General features: G+C 40.1%; 1 protein-coding gene across 21 annotated transcripts in view; it reads right to left on the bottom strand.

Moving 5' to 3' along the window:
• The window catches only part of adgrl2a (adhesion G protein-coupled receptor L2a), a 91,345-nt gene that overhangs the window by 47,344 nt on the left and 22,078 nt on the right, over nucleotides 1–21,923 (bottom strand). For all 21 annotated transcript variants that reach the window (XM_085245756.1, XM_085245755.1, XM_085245758.1 and 18 more), the window contains exon 3: nucleotides 8,554–8,767. In XM_085245756.1, the coding sequence (XP_085101882.1) occupies nucleotides 8,554–8,767 (214 nt within the window). The remainder of the gene's footprint in view (nucleotides 1–8,553; nucleotides 8,768–21,923) is intronic.

Below are 21,923 nucleotides of genomic sequence, written 5' to 3'. Positions count from 1 at the left end.
CAGGACATAAACACAAAAAATTCTCATATTTCTCATGAAACAATGTTGACATAAGTGTTGATGGCTCTTTCTGATATATTGCCCTAATTTTAGAGCAGCGGAGCAGGGGGCTCCCACGTCTGTGGGATTGTGTGACTGTGATGCCTGTCTCCTCAGTGAAACCTCAGGCATCCCCTGAGACCAATTGAGAAAAAAAAAACCCTAATGACTTGTGCTGTGCGTAGTTCTAACCCTCATTTTGAGAGAGAGCACGTAATAGAAATTCCTCCCATAAAAAAGTTCAGCATTTTGGATTTGGTAGGGCGCAGGTCTCAAAGTGCACACTAATTAAATGCATGTACAGTATGATCTTTTACTACTCTTAGGCTATATAGTAATTAATCATGTACATAATGATTATTAAGTCAAAGGAAGCATTCCTCCGCTTTCTTTGAGATTTTGAAACTTTCTATGACTATCTTGATTGCTCAGCAGGATTTCACTGAAGCAAAAGTGAAGAGACTACCAATTTATGTTTTAGCTTTTAAAAAGACTTAAAGAAGTTAATAGTAAATATACTATTTCGGAGGCAAAATTATAATTATTATTATTACTCATTTTTGGGGGTTGTTTGTTCCTGCTGTGCCTATACAGACGAGTGTATGTGATGCAGTCATATTTTAGGAAACTTTTACATCAAACATAGGTTGGCTGAGAATAAGTAAGTACATAATTAAATTAGTAAGTAAGTAATTAGTAAATAATACATTTCAAAGTGTATAAAAGACTGAAGAGATAAAAAGTCTTAGAGGTCACAGACTCCAATAAAAACTAGCTCTTTCTCTTCCTCTTCAGGGTGTTGCTCACAGATACTTTGAATGGGAAAATATCTAGAATATATACACATATATCTAAATTTGTTCCAGAATGAATGAATGAATACATTTCAAAGCAAAGCCAAGTCTGAAGAGATAAAAGAAGTAGAGGTCAGAAGCTCAAATCAAAAGGTTATATCTTTCTCTACTTATTTGTGGTATTTTCTTACAAATAATTTGAATTTGAAAATGTCTCGAAAATATGTATTTAAATTAGTCTCAGAATGTAAAATCAGATCACCAATTTTCTTGACGTAAAACTAAAGCGACTGCAGGAGAGAGCATGATTCTGCTTTGATTGCCTCCATTTCTCCCACCGGCCTTTTAATCACACTGAAGTGTTCCAAATGTAATCCCATCACATCTCTGACCTTTTGGGAGAGGCAGACATCAGTACAATTAGAGTGTGCTGCTTGGATTTCATGTAAATCTCTTTTAAATATGAGCTCCGTCTCAGGGCAGTGGGAAAGAACGCAATAAGATACCAACAAGGTGAACTGCTAGTACTCGCTGATACCATGTATCCACCATATTTAACCTTTTGCTATGACATCATAAAGCATGTCAGAGGAATGATGGGCCTTGAGGATAATATGTTCATTTAATAATAAATCATGATAACATACAAAAACAAACATAGTGGGAGGTCTACAGCCTTCTGAAATCCTAACATGCCTGTTTTTTATAACTGTGTTATTTTAATAAACTATGCTTTGTATCATGTCAAGCTTTCAGTTTATACGTTTATATTCCAGTTTTACTTTTATGACAAATATGTGGAAATATACTGCATAATTAGAAATTTGGGGATTTGGTCGTCACACATTTCATCATCAGATTAATCACAACCACAAAATTCAAATTCAAATTCAAATTTTATTTGTCACACACACACAACCATACACAGTATGACATGGGGGTGAAACCACGAGGTAATACCGAAGATAAACCTTTAAATATTTAATAATAATAAAAGAAACTACAAAAAATGTGTATTTAGACTGTGTGTGAGTGAAGAAATTTGCTTTAAAAGAGAGAAAAATAGATGACCGGAGAAAAAGCCCTGAAGTGTTGAAATATTTTAATTATATTCAATTTTGAATCAGAACAATTGCAAACTGATTTAAAGGAAAACGAAACTAAATTAAAAACTTTTAAAGCAGTGTAGAAAGTAAATCTTTTATTACCATTTTTGCATGTGTCACATCAAGTGCCGGTCACGTGACTGGTTTATTTTAGACTACCGGTAAGATGTCCCTTAATTGCTTAATCTCAGATCATTTTGCACCCACTTCTCGATTTTCTATCCTTCAACTCACTGAAAGCCAAAGCAGCTATTTGTAATTCATAATAAAAAAAATAAAAAAATACAGTAGCACCAGCAGCAGTAGCAAAACAATCGCTGTGTAACTGGAGGAGAAAAGCGACATGAGTGAGGGGAGCACATTACAGAAAAAGGCACAATCTACTTCCTGGTGCTCCCAGTTTGAATTTCAATCAAATTAGCATCTCTTAAACTCAAAGTGACCCGTCTAGCTCCATTTCATCTGAAATGCTGATGAGGTTCATGGCACAATTATCAAGGCAGACATCTCTCTCAAGAGGCAAGCCTGTTGATAGCAGACAGGCCATTGAAAAATTAAATCATTTCCAAGGCCAGAGAATAGCAGCAAAGGGAAAAAAATCTGGTGCGAACACACACACACACACACACACACACACGTGTGTACAGTATAGTCTTTATAAGTATAACCAGCTCCAGTATCAGTATATATAGACCAGTTTATAAGGGGGTGGCCCAATAATGCTGCAGGAAATAGGTTGTTAGAAATTAACCATTAGCATCGCTTTCAACTCACAATCCAGCCCAATATCCAGGTGAGACATCCCAGAAACTTATAATTACTGTCATATGCTTGTGCCATATTTATGGAGCTCACCCGGGAGATTCCAGGCTCTTAAAGAGTCAGGGGGAAGGCTGTCTGACTCACATCCATCCATCTATTGATTTTTAAACCAGAAAAGGTATATCGCCATGCCACTCAAGTCAATAGAAATACTACGGTGACATTCTGCTGGTCAAAATGTGACCTTTACAAGATGACACGACGCGAAGCTAGAACACCCAAGTACAAAGACAACAATTCAGGAAAGCTTCAGAAACAACAATATGAATGTTCTCCTTTGGCCAAATATGAGATCTCAGTGCAGCTCTGACTTCTAGTAAATGAAAGGAATTTAACTGTGTTCATTCTCAAGCTTGATCAGTTTTGTAAAGAAGAGATGGGAACTCAAAGCTTTACTAAAAAGGAAAAGCTGATGCTTCTTTTGTCGTTGAATTTCAAACTGATACCCAGGAAAATAATATATTTTTAATATAACAGGGGATCATATTTTATATATATAAAAATTACAAACAATATAAAAGAATATTTCTGTGACAAAACTGTTTTTAAGTTCTCTGACATCGTGCAAAAAAAAAAAAAAAAAAAAATCCAGTTAATATAACTGGACGTATGACTGTGTGACCAATACTTTAAGATTTTGTTTGCAGAGCAAAATCACAAAAAAACTTCAACATTTTTAGATTTTCTGAGGTAGCGTTGGGCTTCTGGTGACTTCTGTTATTGATCGAATGCAGTCGGTAAGGTAGGCTGCTTCTGTTTCTGTCTAGTTTTAATAGACTTTTTTCAGCTCCAACCTTCAGAAGGATGATTGTACTTTTTACACACAAATAATTGTGTCATCCCATCATACTGATATAATTTGCTACCCACTCCCAACACTAATGTTATCATTTTAATATTAGCCATAGTTACGATCCACCACCTTGATGATAACTTCACAGACCGCTAGTGTGGCTGTTTTTAATGTGTGTGCAGGTCATAACTGTTTAATACTTCGGAGCTTTCCTGACTGCTTAAAATTCCTCCTAGAGAGTAGTTCAGTGTTTCTGTGTTAATTGTTTTTTTGTTTTTTTACAGAAGTGTTATTGTGTTAATGATCAAATTTATCTGAAAAACTGGAAACATTTCCAAACTGTAAGAAAATATATCAATTTAAAAACTCTGGTGAATCTAAGTGCATATCATATGTACTTTAGTACTATTAATATCAACAGTAGTAGGCCTCACTTGCTGCATTGCCCAGATTCTCCAATACATACTCCAGACTTCATACGTGGGAAACCAGCGTGCTGCCCCACCCGTCTAACATGATGTGACACGTGTGTTGGTAAATCTATTTCTCTACTTACATTTCATGTAATTCAACACTGGTATTAGCAGTTGTTAGCCTAATGAGGTGACTGTTCCTACCCTTAATTTTTCGAGTGGAGAGCAGTTTCATGCCTCATGAACTTTTGAACATCCCTGTGAAACGTCCAAGCGGAATCTGGATCTTTATGAAATCTTAATCGGCTGCGCTTTAAATAAACACTAACGTCGTACATACAGAGAGGAAGAACAAGGCGCTGTGCTGTCAGGCGGCAACAATGGAGCTCCTCGGAGAGCCTCGCGAGCCGCCCCTGACATTGATATAAATAGTGTAAGCGGCATCATTTGTTCTCCAGAACTGCTTCACATTCATTGACAACAACTTCAAAGATGCAGCTAATTGCATGTTAATGTTTTTACAACATGTTATATTTGTAAAAACCTGCTGCATTTAATATGTCATTATGAAATATAACATTTCATAATGACTGGTAATAATAATAATTGTCACGATAATTATTAATTAATAATCAACTCATGCTGTCCCCTAATCCTGCTGATGAATTTAATCTTCTCTGTTAGAGACGTATCTGCACTGATCATTTTCATCAATGATACGCTCTTTAAAAAAAAACCCATGATGCACAGACACCAATCATGTTATGTTACAGCAATCAATGACCTTGTTATCTAATACTTACAGTGAACCTCATTAGTCAAAGAGAAATCAATAGATGTAAGCTGCTCATATTGTATATCCTTTTTTTTTTGAGATGATCAGTCGAGGTGCTTCACTGTCATGTTTTCTTATTCCTTGAACTGTGATGGAGACTGATGGACAGATTTAGATCAGTAACATCTAAGCACCAGATGGTTGTTGCATGCACAAGTAAACGCACTACAAAATAATATTCAAATGCACCTAAATTACAGTTTTAATTTAGTAGATGTTATCTGTGTGGCGAGAATGTGTTTGTAGTCATTATCATTATCATCAGCGTAGATGAGGAAATGTAATCATTAACAACTAAAATCCTGAAAAGAAAGAAAAAAAAACACATCACTGAATATTATTACCAATGAATTAATTATTTCAAACTGTACTGCCATGCAGTTTCACATCTGCTGGGGAGGTGTCCACATGAAAAATTCCTGTACAGATTATCACCCACTTGAGTCGACTAATTGCTTGCAGCTGAATGTTCTAATTGAGCCACAACAGTCCTAAGGCTATTTTCATAAAATCATTGTGCTCATGAATATAATATGCCAGCTAGATATAAAAACAACTTGGAGTGCCAACAGGATCTATCAAACTCAGTGAAGCCTCAATCCAATTCTCCACACTTCGGGGCCACATCAATTTCGGATGTTTAAAAGTGAACACAGTTTTCCACACACGAGTACTAATGTGATTTCCCCCCACACACTTAAATTAGTAGACCAGAGTAATTATGGCAACAAATATTTTTGATTCTCGAATCCCTTTATTGATGTAGGCTGTACAGTAGGAAATACTATTTTCCTGGTTTTTTTCCACATACAGTGTGTGTGCAGGGGAGTGTTCAACAAAGGGACCGTTTTCAGCTGAGCTAGCCTCGGAGTTTAGACTCGGGGAGGAACCGAGGGCTCAGACCTCATGCCAATGAAACAAACACTGCATTCCAAACAGGCAAAACAATCACCACGTTCCTTTTTCCCCATTTGAAGATAATTATTTTTGGCAGCAGGGGCAATCTTTCGTTACATTTGCTTCCTATTTCAGTCTATTGCTGTAAATAAACGGGCAGGAGAAAAAGAATGTGTAATTAGTCCCATATGCAGTCTTGGACATTTGTCAAGCTGTCCTTGAATCTATTTTCATGTCGGTGAACTCCTTTTGCTTTTTATGATACTGACTACATAAAAACTCCAATCCACGCTTTCCACTCGTATAAATAATGACTCACTCATCTGTTCTCACATTTCCATGGTGATCTCAAAAGAACTTTATGTGTTTTGTCAGACGTTGTTCTTGTAAAGTACCTGTTTTGTGCATTTTGAACTTGTGTCCCTCGCAGAGACCTCTTTTATGACAGTTCTCTCTCGCTCTCTTTGAACACTACAGCATCGACATCACGGTGCTAAAAACACATTTAAAACAACATCTGAAGTTCAGCCTCTGGCACTCTCAGGATGTGAGGAATGAACCCCAGTCCTACAGACATCAGTGTCTGAACTGGAGACACTGGTAGAGAGCGTTTTTGGGATTTGTTGTCAGCCTCCTGCTGGGTCGGTATTTGTGCTTCAGTTTACTGTTTACTGTTGTGTACGAGCGAGGCTGAGGCCAGCGTAATACATATGGCCACAAGCGGAGAGAAGGCAGCCTGCAGCCTTTCAGGACAGACAATGTGAGTCAGCTATCTGACTTCATCAAATAGGACTTGACAATAACCCCCCTGAATACAAGGGCTCTACTTTTTTATTTCATTATTTTTTTTATTTCCCAAGGCGGCGTGCCAGAGTTGCTGACGCTCTCATACCGTCCAATATCTCTCTCTGTGGCAGTCATATGTCATTCCATCCTGTGCACTTTGGCTCCGATGGCATCCCTGTGTGACAACTGGTCTCGTGTATTAGGTCTCATGTATGCAGCGTTCCTGCTTGAGCCAAGTTTGCAAGTGTGTGTGCGCGTCAGCGAACGTGTTGATAGCTTTGCATCTAATGACAGCTACAGAGATGGTTTCAAGCTTGCATTGTGGTGTTCATTTATTCAACTGTCCATTAGCAACCTTTGTTTCCATGAGAGCGTTGTGAAGGAAACTGAACATTTTTCTATAAATGCAAATAATAACTAAATGAAAATGTGCAAGGCTCACAAAAACATGCTTATTTTTTCAATGTAAAGTTGTATTCATTTGCTTACAGTCTGTGATGAGTAGTATCATCTCATTTTATCTGACTTCTTGGACAGAAATACATTTATGAGCTAAATTCCTTGAGAAATGTCCTTTCAGAGTTACGTAATAATAAGATGAACTGGAATACTGATTTGGTCTGCAGTGTTAGCATTGTGACACTGCAAATAATGAATAATCTGCAAAATTGGAATTAAATCTTTTTAGTGTTTGTTGTCTCATAAAAGCCTAAAATTCAGATTGGACTAAAGGCTGAAGTCAGACTGGTAATGAACTCGTCTCACTGTATTGTTGGTGTGTTAGTGTTTGTTATAGCACCTCAGCAAACCTGCAATATGAAAAAAGTGCATATCATTAAAATGCATATGTTATGTGTTTCACGTTGACTTTTTAAAGCCCCGGCTCAAAACAGCTTTGGTGCGTGTTGCCTTTCGTTTCCTTAGAAACATTAACGACTGCCCTCAGATGTTCTCGTGTTCTTCTAGTATTGCAGATAAATGAACAGGAGTGGAGAAACTTCTCTCCCTCATACCACAGCGCTGTTGTTCTTGGAACTGCAAAATAGTTAACACATGACTTTATGCCATTAGACTTTGGCAGTTGGTGGTGAATTGACAAATGCAAAACTTAGTGAGTTGAGTTGTATATTTCATCTTAAAAGTGTCAACCCCAAATTTTGTGGTCTGAATGGAAAACTCAATTCAGATACATGTGCAATAGGGTCAGCTGCAGAAAAATAACTGTATCCATGCACTTTTCATTGAGTGCATTTATTCAATTCTGACACAATTTTTTGGTGCCAATCTAAAGCAATACTGGGTGCCAAAGTTAACACTATCAACCAGAGTGCGAATATCAGCTATGGAGCATCTTTGAATCGTGCTAACAGCCTGCTCTTAAACTTACCAGAAGGAATTTACACATGAGATCAGTATGATTTAGGAAGTTTAGGAAATTCAGACAGTAGAAGTAGAACATTTAGAAAAGTAATACACATTATACTGTAGAAATACTCTTCATCATAATCAATATTTATCATGTACATTTTTTTCATTTTTATTTATTTTTAAATATTTATTTATTTTATCACATAAATGCAGATATTAAATGTATGTATATAAGAGCAGAAATGACAATGGGCAGCAGTTTGGATGGGAAGCTTTGTTACTGCACTCTGTGACTTTGGCTGTGTTTCTGTTTTAATCTGCTCTCTCTGGGCTGTTTGCCCAAATTGATTTAAAATTCCAAGTTCTGATGAAATTTCTAATTCTCTTCTCCTCGGTTTCGGCTGTCTCAGTAGTGCAATCTTATTACACACTCATATTCCGTTTTTCTGTTTTTATGCAACTGACAGCAACACTGTTATTGTTCTGGGTGACTTTTACTCCAAAGCCGAGGGATACGGAGGGTTTTTGTCCTCAACACAGGATGCCAACAGGGGCAACCATGCAAAATGAACAACAGCGGACCACGACAAAGAAAATGTTATCATGCTTATCAATCATTTCACTTCTGTGACAGCGGAAAATACCTTTAGATTTATTAGTTATTATTACTGTTATTATTTGGAGGTGTCTGCAGTGTTACCTTTGTGACATGATCTTGTAGGCGTCTGGAAGATAGCAGTTTATGTTCTCCATCTGGAAAGGGTCGGCATCGCAGATCTTGTCGTCCGTTCGGCCATAGTTGGCACTTTCGATCATAATGACATCACTTCCTGGACACCGCAAATCAATGGGGTAACCCTCACAAGACAGCTCTCTCCGCACTAAACCAAATGGCAGGGCAGCTCGACTAAACCCTGAGGGAGAAGAGAAGGAGAAGGAGCTCTATCAGTGCGGATCGAAGCATGGAACTACAGCGACTTAGAGGAAGAGGGAGGCAGGAGACAAAAGAGATCAGAGGTGGATATACACAAAGGAAGCATCTTCAAACATCGCTTTCTCTTATTTTATTCAGAAGATGTAACTTTTCATCAATATAAATAAGAAATCTAAAGAGTAAAAGCTCAGACTAGACTGCAACTCTGACATACATCTGTATGCCGAGTGAACATTTCAGATCTAAACCGCACCAGGGAGCTAATAGTGTTAGTATGTCATCCACGTGCCTTAACTGCTACTAAAAAAAAGAGAAATCAATATTTGTCATTAAAGTCTAGTTTGTCAGCTTAAATGTCTGGAGCCTTGTTTCCCCCTGTGACCATCTACATAAGCATGCCGACACAAGAACAACCTTTAGAGGCTGATGTCACGTTAACATAAACAATTAAATAAATACATTTTTAACCATCTGTTTTCTTCTCTGCTGTTGTCGCGTGTTTCACTTCAATACGGGGCCTGACTGACACTGCAGAGTCTATCACTGGAGACTTGCGGTTTACTTGCAATGCTCATTTTTCTATCCAAAATGAAAAAGAACAACAAGCATGACAACATGAGTGTAATTTAATCCACTTTCCAGTGCTGACAATCGAAGGCAAGGCTATTGGGAGGCTGAAAAAAAGGTTTATGAATGTGAGTGTGTTCAGTGTGTGTGTGTGTGTGTGTGTCGGGGAGGGGGAGGGGGGAGGAAAAATAGAAAAGAAATCAATATTGTGGCTCGGCGAATACGAACAATGCCAAAAGCCATATTTAAACTAAAAGTGAACTACCTGCATAAACTATAGCGCTCTACATACTGCGTGTCTTTTTGGCGAGAGCAGCTTCCTGCAGCTATGTCATGTCAGATATCAAAGAAAGCTGGCGCGGAGCTAAAAATGATTTTCAGATGCTTCTCTGCAGACTCTGAATCACGGCTGAATAAAAACTACAGTTTCAGTCACCTTTATAGTGCTTTAAACATCGCTGTTAATGCAACTTGGTTGATGGCTTTGTTTCTGAAGAACGCGTTTCCTTAATGAGCTTTATTCACAGTTGCAAAAGAAAATAAAGCACGCCGCCGCCGCCACTTCTAATGCACTAATTCGTTTGGCTCCTGGACAAGTCCGGGCGATCCATATGTGCAGTTGTTTGGAATTATGAAGCACTTTATTACTTCATGAGGCATTGTGTGACATGGCATTGTGGCAGCTGTTTACTTAAAGCCACCGAGTAAATTGGTCAAGAAAGGCTAAGTTCATTGTACCCTGCTGAATGATTCATCAATTAATTACCAAAACAATTATCTTAGTGTGATTTAAAGGCAAAGCTACAGTGGCAGGGGATTAGCATTCTGCTTTTTCTGCTTTGCCTCGTAATGCTCCTGTGGTATTTTACAAAGTAAGATAAATGTCAGCTTGTATTGCCAGATCCACCGTTTGTGAGCCAATCAGGTGAAAGGCCTGTTTCTGAAGGTGCTCGGTGAGGAGCTCGGGGTAAACAAAGGATATATCTGTATGGATGAGGGCAGCTGCCCTGGCCTATCACTAAAAGACTTTTATTTGTTTGGGAGCATAAAATCATCAGGGAAGGATCTTTTTTCCTCCACTTGCACTTTTTGACAGCAAACTTTCTCATGTGACCAATAGACATGAAAAAGTAAAGGCTTTCAAATATGATAGGTTGCGGCTGTATTTCATTTTTGCAGCCCCTTTCTCTCTCGAGTCAAAAAGAACGCTTAAGGTGATAAACAATATATCAGAGATGTTGGCTTGAGAGAAAAAACCCCTGAAACACAGCATGTTAAGAACAGGACTTGACAGCCAATCTTGAGTTCGTGTCAATGTACTCCAGCTTTGTCAAAAGACTGAAATATGATGTGTAGTAACTACAAGAGCCTATGTAAAACATCACTCAAACCCGTATCGCAATTTTACGCTTAAATCATGTCACAAAAGTGGTGGATGTGTAATGGAAACTCATCTATTGCTTTTCCGTCAGCTGTTGTCACATCAAATGAAGAATTGACAGCTTTCACTTTTTTCTGCATATGAGGAATAAAAATCATTTTAAAACGTGATTTCAATAACTGAAGCTAACACATTTTTGCTACCCTGCCTTAATATAAAGGTGACCGGGCAGCAGATCAGCGTGACTGGGTGGGAGACGGTAAACTTGGCCAAGTGTTCTGCTTTTTTGGCCATGTGTAAGACCTCCGAGTTTGATCTCCAAATCCACAGCCAAACCCACTGATGCTCTGCGTTTCTGGATCACTGTTAAAACACTTAAATCACTCTGCCTTTACAATCTTCTGGTTTTTTATGATTTAGAGCTGATGCAGTCTCTGCGCTTAAGTAGGAAAACAGCGGCCGGAGCAACGAGGAGATAAATGTAGGCTCAAGAGTACCGTACGACTTCTACAAAAACACGCTGTGAAATTATTTTCTTGTTCATATTACTGGTTCTCAGACAAAATTGCTGTCCTCTAAACTCATTTCATTCACCAGCTGGGCTTGTGCATCATGAACCAAAAGCAGCATCGTAAACAACCTCAAAAAGCCTCTCAATTGATTAGGCCTGAGGCTGATTTTTTTCCCTCGCTCTGGTGTCAGATGGTATTTTTAGTTCATGGGGAGATGGGTGACAAAGATAAATCAATATGGGGGGGACAAACAATAGTTCTGTAAACAAATGTCAATGGAATAGATGGGTGTCCTTATTTCTCAATTAAGTTAGTAATGTTGTACTGTTTGTACAAGTATTTCATTTCATTTATTCAGTTTTGGATGAGATCCTCAGAAAATCTGTCCTCCTCACATACGCATTTGTCACTGTTTCACTTAAATAAGTATTGACCAAGATCAGCCCCACAAAAAATCATTTCTCTGCTATGCTGGGAGACTAAAATGTGCACTTTAAATAATGTTTTCTTAGGTTCTTTTCTACTGTATAATAGAGGCTTTGTGCCACTCCTGAAAATAAATCCTCTTTGTCTGTTTTCATATAGATAGTATGAAGGAACCAAAACACCATCGATCACACGTCGCAATTACACGAGAATAATATGATCACACTGAATCTAACATAAACAAATCCAATGCTTACTGTCTCACTTAACTAAATGATTTCATTATTCAAATGAGCCAGAAAAGTAATCATTATTTTGCTCATGGGGCCATTAGCATAACTATTCAGCGAATGCATGATATGAAAATTATTTACTTTCCATACGGTGACAGTAAAACATGTCAAGAATATCAATACGCGGCGGATGCTAAAATATTGACGACGTAAACCATCTATTTTGGTTTTCCTGCGCACTCTTGCTGATGTTCTAAAAACCCATCCAAACAGAGCTCAGCAGTTAATTGGGGGAGCTGAGGGCACTTGTTGCTATATTATGTTTCAGGAACCTCTTTACCTCGGAGCTTTCTACAAAGAGGCTGCTGAGCAGACAAAATGGCGCCACCCAAGTGTACGCTGATGGTTCACAGACAGAAAAACATAATCACAAGTCTGCGCCTGGAAAGAGTTTTTAGACGTGCTCGTTTTCTCGTGTCTTTTCCGAGCTATGCGGCCACGTGCTCATAAAAGAAGCCCGGCTGCCCCATCGTCACTGATAGCACGCACTTCAGAGATCTTAAAATACGAGATGCTATTTTACTCGCTTTGATGTGCTTTCACTTTAAGATAGTGCACGATGTATACAAGCTCTTAAAATATAGATTTATATCAATCAAACACGAAGAAGGAGAATTTTTGAAGCATTCTCGCCATTAATTAAACAGCAGGGGGTGAAAGTTTAAGACATAGACAAAAAAAAAGATATAATATGGAAAGCTCAGTCCTGTCACCATGGCAACATGATGGGAGCAGAGACATTATTGGCCAGGCCCTTATCGTGGCCCTGTTGACACTTTCTAATCAGAAATTCTGGTCAGCCGTCAGCCCCACCACCACGACCACAAGAAGACCAGTCCGGCTCATCGCCATCGGCTGTCACGGAGCAGAGCGAGGATTACTGACATCATTCAGTCAGGGCTCTGTCTTTAATGTGATGCAATTCGACAGTAAACCTTAAAAATGTCGTGCATTTCCCAGTCAACAAGTGAACATTATAAAACATCTGTTTGCTTTAAAAGAAATCTGAGCACTTAACCTTTTGACATGTGCTTGTAAACGCTGTAAATGGTGTTGGAACATGCTAGTAATTGACTCTGATTGGTGCATAGCACCTCTATTTCCATGGGTTATAGCACTTTATTAAGCCAGTGACAAGCCTCTATTTAAGGCTTTCCACTCTGGCTTTTATTACCCAGACTAACCTTTGCGATGACTTTAAGCACGTACAAAAGCTGAGGCTGAAGAACTGTGAGAAACCTCCCATATGTAAGGGCGGCCGATTAAGCGCCGTCTCGTTGCCGTAATGTTTTAATTCATTTTTCTCACAGATGAGCCAAATCAATCGGAAAGTGACCATCTGTTAGGATATGAGTGTCACTGAAGCAGAGGTAATGACGAAAATGTCTTCCTATTTCACAGAAATGAGGAGACATTAGGGTCTTTTTCAGCCATGTAGAGACTGTGTAGTCTCATCAAGCCGGATAACAGACATAAAGAACATGCAGTCAAAACGGCTGCATTTAATCAGAACACCAAACTTACTATCTTTCTATGAAATAGTTTTTTTTCAGTATTTCTTTGCTCCAACCGTAATGCATAATTGAGAGTAGTCTGCTTTTCATCACAGCTATATTGCATCCAGCAAATGGTTTTTAAATCAAAATGACTCTCTGCAACTCCAGTTATACTTTTTCCAGAGTTAGTCCAGGGGCTAGGCAGAGGCTGATCAAAAGGTCTATTCAGTCATCATTGTGCTCCGAGCACAAAAGAGGACTCGAGATTATTTTGATGTCACACCAGATAATTTTTCTGTCGAGAGCCAATGAGAAGTGTGACGGGGACGCTCCCGATGCTTGTCGTCTGCCGTTAACGCAGCCCTTTGATTTTCCTCGCTGCTCTGATGAGAGCTAAACAGCTGCTTGTAAATGAGCTAGCTTCGCTGCTCGGCCAGCCATTATTCTGCACTCCTGAGCCGACAAGGTCGCTTGCTGGGGGGATTTTGGGTGAAAGGAAAGTGTGGCCTATAGCATTAGCTTGGAGCCACAGGAACCACAGCTTGAGTCCCCCAGGTTCCGGCACCCCCGAGCCCCCTCCCTTTTTCCTTCGAGTCTGCGAAGGAAAAGAAACCTTTAAGTCAAAACTCTTCCCACAGTGCTGATTCTATAATCCAGAGATATCCTTTACAACAGCATGTATTCTTAAGAAGTCAGGTCCATGCAGGGGAGGAGAAGAAAGAAAATATTGCATATATCCTGCAAACAGCAGGATATGGTCGACTGCAGACTCTGTGTGGCCATTGTAAAGAAGAATTGCACGGGCTCGACAGATATTAACGTTCTTTGGAATTCCTTCATATTAACTTTAGCTTATTTTGTAGCTAACAGCAAACAGCAGTTACACGTGCAGACGTTTCATCTGTAATTCAGCCCAAAACATCTGTATATAATTAAGGTGTTTGAAATTCTATATATATGCAGAATATAATTTAGTCTTTAAAACCTACTCGCACATAGAGAGGGAGACAGGATCAGAGAAAGATATTGGGAGAAGAACAAGAGGCAAAGAGCAGCAGGAGAATGAGCATTCCAACCTCATTTGTATTCTCCACCATCCAGTTCACTCCAGTTCATTTACATCTCTGCTACTTCCATAGCAACAGCAGGGGGGCTATCAGGAGCATCTTTGATATAGGTACATGACTCTGAAAAAGATCTTGTCATTTTCCTCTGAATAGGTACTGTGAGAAAAAAACTCATTTTCCATCCTTTTGGTTTGGGTGGGCCTCCTTAAACAGGATTTTAACCTGTCACAGACTCCCCCCCACCCCCCGTTTAGTTTTTTCCTCCAACCAGCACCTGTAGACATATGTCTGCACTAGAAATACCATCATTGCATAGGAAGGAAATATAATCCTGTGGAAACCAAGCACCCGAGCAGGGTCCGAGTATTTATTGTATTTTCTTTCTGATCCGTAAGAGTTTGAACAAATGCATCGAGTCTTAATGCCAGACAGAATCAGAATGCACAACAACGGCAGGAAAACACAACCTCATCAAGTTCCATGTGCACTTGTATGTAAATCAACCTTTAGGCCTAATTAAGCTCTATGGGGCTCATCAAGGTCATAAATCCCATTTTTTCATAAAGCATTATTGACTTCACATTATCTGCACGTCGGCTGACTGCACTCGCACAAGCACACAGTGTCATCTCACTGTCTAATATCGGATAGCCCTGAGGCCAGGCAGTGTGTGTGCGTTGCTGTGTGTGTTTGTATTTGTGGGAGAGAGAAATGGGGAGTGCTTTTTAGGTCACACACAAAAAAGCAAGGACATCTTCCGGTAATGAAATGGCTGCGATGACCATCAAATAGTAAATTTTGTTTCATGGTCCCTAACAAATGGTCACTGCCAGACTTGAATTTTAAATCGCTATACATTTAGAGATTATCAACGAGAGGTCAAGGCTTCTCGCCTCGTGTTATCACGGTGTGATACCCGGCACAGTGTGGAGGCTTTACTGCAAGGATCCAAAAGGTAAAATATTCCAAATCGTGACACAGCTTCAGTTGTTTTAGCAAAGTAAACTGATTATTATTTAACTTTAAAGTGAACATGCTGCATGCTTTGTTTGATTAGCAGTGTCCTGATCCCACGAGTCGTCCTAAAGAGCTTGATGTGGGGCAGTCCCTGTTAGGGCTGCGTGGCACAGTCATAATTCTGTGATCATGAGTATTTAACGTGACGGCTCACTGACTTCTGTGGCATTTGCTCAAACTCTGCTAACTCTCTGAATCCAAACAGCTGAATACACCAGAAATAAACCTCCAGTAGCCACCAAGCACGTTTAAAGGTGGGAGCAAAGAGTATCGGTGTAAAGGAAAAGAGGGAGCTGAATTTTTTAAAAGTGCACAAACCCAGAACGTGAGCGTGAGGCTCACAGCAACACAATATTTGCTTTGTCTAGACTATCTAGTTCCAATAAATGTTAAGTAAAAATCTGATTACCAGCCCCTCCAAACAAGAGGAAAGCATCTTAGTGACAGCAGGTCTGTCAGAACACTGAAAATATTTAGCATGTTTTTAAATGCGATGAGTTTTTTGCAGAACACCAGTCAGACTTGAATTGGTTTGTGTTCGTCACATCGATACCATTTTCACAGTTTCCATTACAAAGAATGTAAAAATTGGACTGAGATGCATTGGGTAGCACAGACTTCCTTCTCTGCTCCAATGAAGCGTTTGATGCTCCTCAATTCAGTAAAGAAGCATTTCCCAATGGGTCACCAGCAGTGGCAGTACACACAAATGAGAAGGATCCATCTGCTGCATGTTTGCCTTCCCAAAGTGCACTTCTTCAAGCAGGCCACAGCAGTGGTTCCTTTCCCCGAGACTCAGCCCTCATGTGTATGCATTTGTGCCACATTATTCAGCTAGTGCTTCAACTGACCCCCACCTGGCATTTAAATTCCCTGACCAACACGCTAGTCATGCCCTGATGACACGACTACTGCTCCAACTGAATTCTTTATGCAGCTCTTACTCAGACTAGACTGCAGACTTGCTGCCTTCTAGGTTCGGCAGATTGTTATGTGACAAAACACCGTTTTACTCTGATACAATGGCCTCATCCAAGGTTATGCACAACTCCAGAGTACTTATCTGACAAAGACAGAGCAACAGTTGTTTGGTTTGATTTGATTTTTTTTACTTTTTTCTTCTTCTTTTTTTAAATCATGGGACACTTATCTTAAGATTCCCTTTGGTTCAAGGATTCCAGCTCATGATTCTTGAATAGAAAGTTGAAATTGAATTTAACTCAGTTTATCAGGGATTTATTTGGCGTTATTCATTGTAATCCACAGGCTAAGGCTTACCTTGATGGCCTTCCATGTTACATGTGTTTTCCCCCCCAGTGAATCATCTTACCTTTAAAAAGAAGGTCCGCACCAACATTTGTATGTGTGTGTCTGTTTGAAACTTTGACTTCTGGAATAACCTCGTCTGAATCACGTCTGATGCCCAAAATTCTCACTCCTCCATCTGTCTGCAGCCCTCACACATGTCACAGCAGGAAGTTCTCATTTAAGAGTTTCAGATGTCGCTCATGGTTATCAACCTTATTTACTGCATGCTGGCTATTTTAAATTATGGTGGTGGTACTGGCGTGTTTGGAGGGGGTTGTCTTGAAATTAAGGTACAAACCGAATATAAGGCATGGGTAAGTAATATATAAATGCACCAAGAAGGGGGTTGGGGTTGAGTTGATATCACTAATTTAATTTGATAGTCCTTTATAAGATGTCTTTTATTACAGTTTTCCTTCCGCCCATCATTTACCCAAGAGTGGGGCTTAAAAGCAGGAGCCAAAGCCCCTGACGTGCAATCACACTCAGGGGTCATTCTGGCTCACAAAGTCACACGAGGTCAAGTCATAGCGTTTTTACAAGCGCATAAACGCCCTGAGCTAGCATGTGTGAAGCCTGCCAGCAACTAAACCAGCAGGTCGTGACATCTTCCTTCTAACTAAACAGCTTCTTTATTTACTGCAACCTGCTTTGGCACCATTTGGTCACGTAGCCAAGAAGCACAAAAACACAGAAGAAAGTACAAATACTAACTAGAGAGGAAAGCTGTAAGTTAACAAAGCTTCATGAAAGGGCATTCAGACTGACTTCAAAAGGTCGTGGCTCTAAATTCAGTATATTTATGGGTGTAGTTTCACCACCCCTCAAATACAGGAGCCTCTTCAGGATTTATAGCTGCTCTAAATCAGCAATGAAGAACAGGACTCCAGTAAGGGCAAGCAGGGATATATTACATGTGACTCTTGAGAGCGAACTGTAAAATCTGTGAAATCATAAGGCTCTAGATATATTACGCTCTCTTAACAGAAGCTGTCATTACATGTCCTGCAATCAGTTTTCCTTTGCATGACATTCAAACCGTACCTGCGCTTTTCTGCGAGCGCGTCTTTCGGCAGTGGCCCTCACAATGAAAATGTGATTACGTCCTCTTTAAACACCTGCAGATTGTTGCTGTTTACGTATTTCAGCTGTTGAAACGAGTCGATGGTTTCATAAACAGCAGTTCAGGACCACTTCACTGCCTTAGTTGCTCTTGTTGTTGAAATCAGAAGGTGCGGCAGAGCTAAACTGCTCGCGCTGATAAATACGTGTAATTCACCCTACGAAGGAAAACGGCAAAGAGCACACAGTTAAATCCATTCATGAGGATTTCCTCCATCTCTGATTTTGCAGAAGGAGCTGAAAAGCGAACATGGACACGCTGCGACCCATGTGACCTAAACTCTGCAGTTTAATCACCTTAATATTCCACATCATTACAGCAAAAGAAAAAAAACCGACATTTGCCTTTTGACCAGCTGAGCTAGTTCATTTGTGCGGCACAAGGTGTTCACGCTGGTTCTTGTTTGAAATACTGTCGACACCGGATAATCAAAAACATTCGACTCATCCTCCCCTTGCAGACAACACTTCAGCAGTAGTCCTTGCATGAGGTCTGTCTGTAGTCCTTGATGTCCACTACACAGGCTCTAAGAGCCTGTGCTATTTCTGCCATCATGCGAGGAGGTTCAGGTCTTTTCTGAACACTTTTGTATCTGCTGGATATACCGAAACCTTTAACATCAAATCTTGCAGCTAACCCGGGTTTCAGGCACAGCAAGTAGCAAATATGGAACACGAGGGCAAACACAGACACAACTTTTAAAACGGAGGCATATCTGTGACAAATTGAAGCCTGCTTATACCAAGATGCTCACATCTGCCACGGTCACATTAGAGACTACCAACAAAAGCACAAAACAATAAATTTTCCATGAACAACAGTCTCTGGTTATAGACCACTGCACTGGAGAGTGATAAGATAGATTTGTTTTCCCATATTTGGGATTTAGAGAAAAGACTTGATAAGGTTATCAGAACATGTTTTGTAGATTGTTTGGGATATACCCGCATGATTCTAGCAGGGCAAGAACAAAGCGAGACAAAGCATGACGGTAAAACTGAAGACAGACAGGGACATGTGGGTAAATGACTAATCTAAGGGTGCCTGAGATACGACCGAGCAGAGGGCTCGTGGGACCCGTGTGAATTCCCGTTATCCAGACAGATCAGCCTGGAGAATGATGGGACAAGGTAGGTTTCACACTAAGTCTGAGGCTCTGTCATGCTGAACCACTCTCTCAGACAGGCCTGAAACCCAATTAAAGACCATGTTAGAGGTTGAGCAACACATGAGGAAACACAGTCTTGTTGTTTTGTAGCACAGGACTGGAACACTCGTGGCTTAATTAAAGCAGTAACCGTATTTGCAACAGGAAACTCTTTGCTTCGGTTTAGAAAGAAAGAAAAAATGACCATAGAAACCTTGTGGAAATGCGTGAGAAATCTGGGGGCAAAATGCTTTATGAAAGACACTTTAGCATCTCCGCCATGACTGACACGGCATCGTATCTGCTGTTTGAGCTGCCGCATCTGTGTCGCGGCCCCAGATCTGGGCACGACTTATGGATGGTGACAGCAAACAACAAACTAATGATGCTTTCCAAGGTTATCTCCGCATAAATAGCCATTAAGAAGAATGCTGACGCGGCAGTCCAAATCCACGAGCGCAGGCTACTAGGAAGCTGTTAAAAACCTTTAGCAAGGGCAACGAGTTAGCAGTCATAGATTTTGGGTTAGTGGAACATCCTTAAACTGCCTCAGTAGCCAGGTGAAGGGAATATCAGTGTTTGGGTGGGAGAAAGGAGAGTGCCAAGATGTCAGCGCTTCACCATGCTTGTGCATGACAAACACCAACCTGGAGCCAGCTGTGACAAAGCCCTAATCCAGAAAATCCCTCCTTCCTTTGCTGAAAATCCTAATGAGGATTTGAAGTACTCGGCAGGGAGGAGACCCGGGGGCTGAGGTTACACCTTGCCACTGCTTGCTCTCCCAGTCATTGTCTCCTTATCTCCTTATTGGCCAAGCCTGGCTGGCGATGAAAGAGACATGACAGCATGGTGGGCCTTCGTACACAGGCCCCACGCCTGCCTGGCTCCGCGGGGAGCCAGATTCCACAAACAACCAGGATGACATCACACAGGAGGTAGAAAGACAAAACCAACAGAGGTTGGTTTAGACACACGAGATAAAAGGGAATTTTAAAAATCCAGCCCTTTAGCCTTTACTGTTTTGCTTCAACAATAAGCAAATTGGAAAGTATGAAAACTTAGCATTTCAGAAAGTAATTATGCAACAACTGATTTGTCTCTGTTAACAAATTAGGTATGGGCCAATGTTTTCAAAGGCTGGCTCATAGCTAAATGCCAAATTAAGTGATCAGGGGACTGGAGCATGGCGACGCAGCGGGGTGCTATTCTTTTTCCACGGACACAACCGACACAAACGAGTATTCAAAAAGGGAAAAAAATGGTTTACTCATCTAACAGTGTTCTCTTTTTATTTTTAAGACAACTAAGAAAGAGGCACCTGGCGCTGGGCAGAATGAACGGCTAACGATTAGTCTGAGATACAGTGTGTGTGCCTTTAAAGACCGGGCTTATGATAACAGGATTTATAGTTTACCTGATTGGATTTACCTGTTAGATAGTTATCTTCTTATCTTCTTGCCCTAATGCTGGTCACTAAGACACTGGAGCAGAAAATAGAGAACAAAAAAAGAGAACAACGTGGAAAATAACAAGATAGCAGCCTGCCATCTTAATGAAGTTATAAAACAGGCTTTTATGGTTACAAGAAAAGGCTAAATGGGTCAAATAGGTGGTGCCAGAGCACTGGGAGGAGCCGGGTCCTGCCCTTGCAGGTCCTGGTTCACATTATGCTGCAGGCTTTTACTTCTAGCCTTTATATTTTCAAAACACCTTGATTATTTCTCTCCACAGACTTTGGTGTGACAGCTTTTAAAACCCTTCTCTTTTCATTTCACGTGGTACAATAACAGGCCCTTTCTTGCTGCCCTTGAGAAATCTCAAGTACTTTGAACATTTTAAGCATCGAGGAGAAACTAGTGTGGTTTCAGGGTCTGTGACAGAAACGGGAATTCTCAAGCTTGTTTGCCACTTTTGCCACTGAACAAGCAGCTTTTATTATAGTGCAATGGAAGAGAAAATAACTGAAGTTTAATTTTTGTTGCATAATGTCGACATGACCTACTCGGGATAGTTTTTCTTATGTTTGCTTATACATCTGCAAAACATGATCACTCACACAGTAACATCCGTACACTGTGAAACTGTGACAATTAAATTAAACAAACTTCCCAAAAAGCTCCCAGGATAGGGAATTTCCTGATTAAGTGTTGATAATAATTTCAAACCAACAATGGTGCAGGAAGAGCAGCGTAGGGACAGGCGAGTGTGTCGCAACTTTCACCCTAATATCGCATTTCTAAAACTGAATCCCTGCTCTTCGGTTCGGCCCCGCGTAATTCCAACAATCATCGGGAAAACTTCGACGAGAGCGTGTGGCTGAGCTGGGTGGGAATTGTTATTCTGTCGCTGATACATACAAATCCTTTCAACCCCACCAGAATTCACTAAATTATTTTGAAAGATATGTGAGCCAATTTAATCATGTATTGCAGGGGTAAATCACGACTGTTTTTTTTTTTTGTTTTTTTGCAAAAAAATATTATTACTTTGTAAATTACACCTTCGCCTCATTTTAGGTTGGTTGTCATGGTGATATCCACAGGGAAAGCCAATGGGACAAAAGGAAATAAACCCACTACTTTACAGAAGACCACTGTGAGCGTGATTGTTGTGCTGATGCACAGACAGACAGAAACATAGGTAGACAGATGAAATGAACGCTATTAATCACTGTGTTTAGATCGCCCTCGCTCTGTTTCACAAGGTAAATTAAAGACTGTAAACATAATTAATTAGTGGAAGGCAAAACATGCGTAGAGCATTGTGAATATTAATGTGTGAAGCCTGACGCTCACCTAT

The sequence above is a fragment of the Mchenga conophoros genome, linkage group LG15 (assembly GCF_057382185.1).
Source record: "Mchenga conophoros isolate Kocher_MC1m ecotype Shallow Benthic linkage group LG15, M_conophoros_male_GT1.1, whole genome shotgun sequence".
Lineage (NCBI taxonomy): Eukaryota > Metazoa > Chordata > Actinopteri > Cichliformes > Cichlidae > Mchenga > Mchenga conophoros.
Note: the sequence above shows the minus strand (reverse complement) of the source record. Positions and strands in the feature narration are given on the sequence as shown.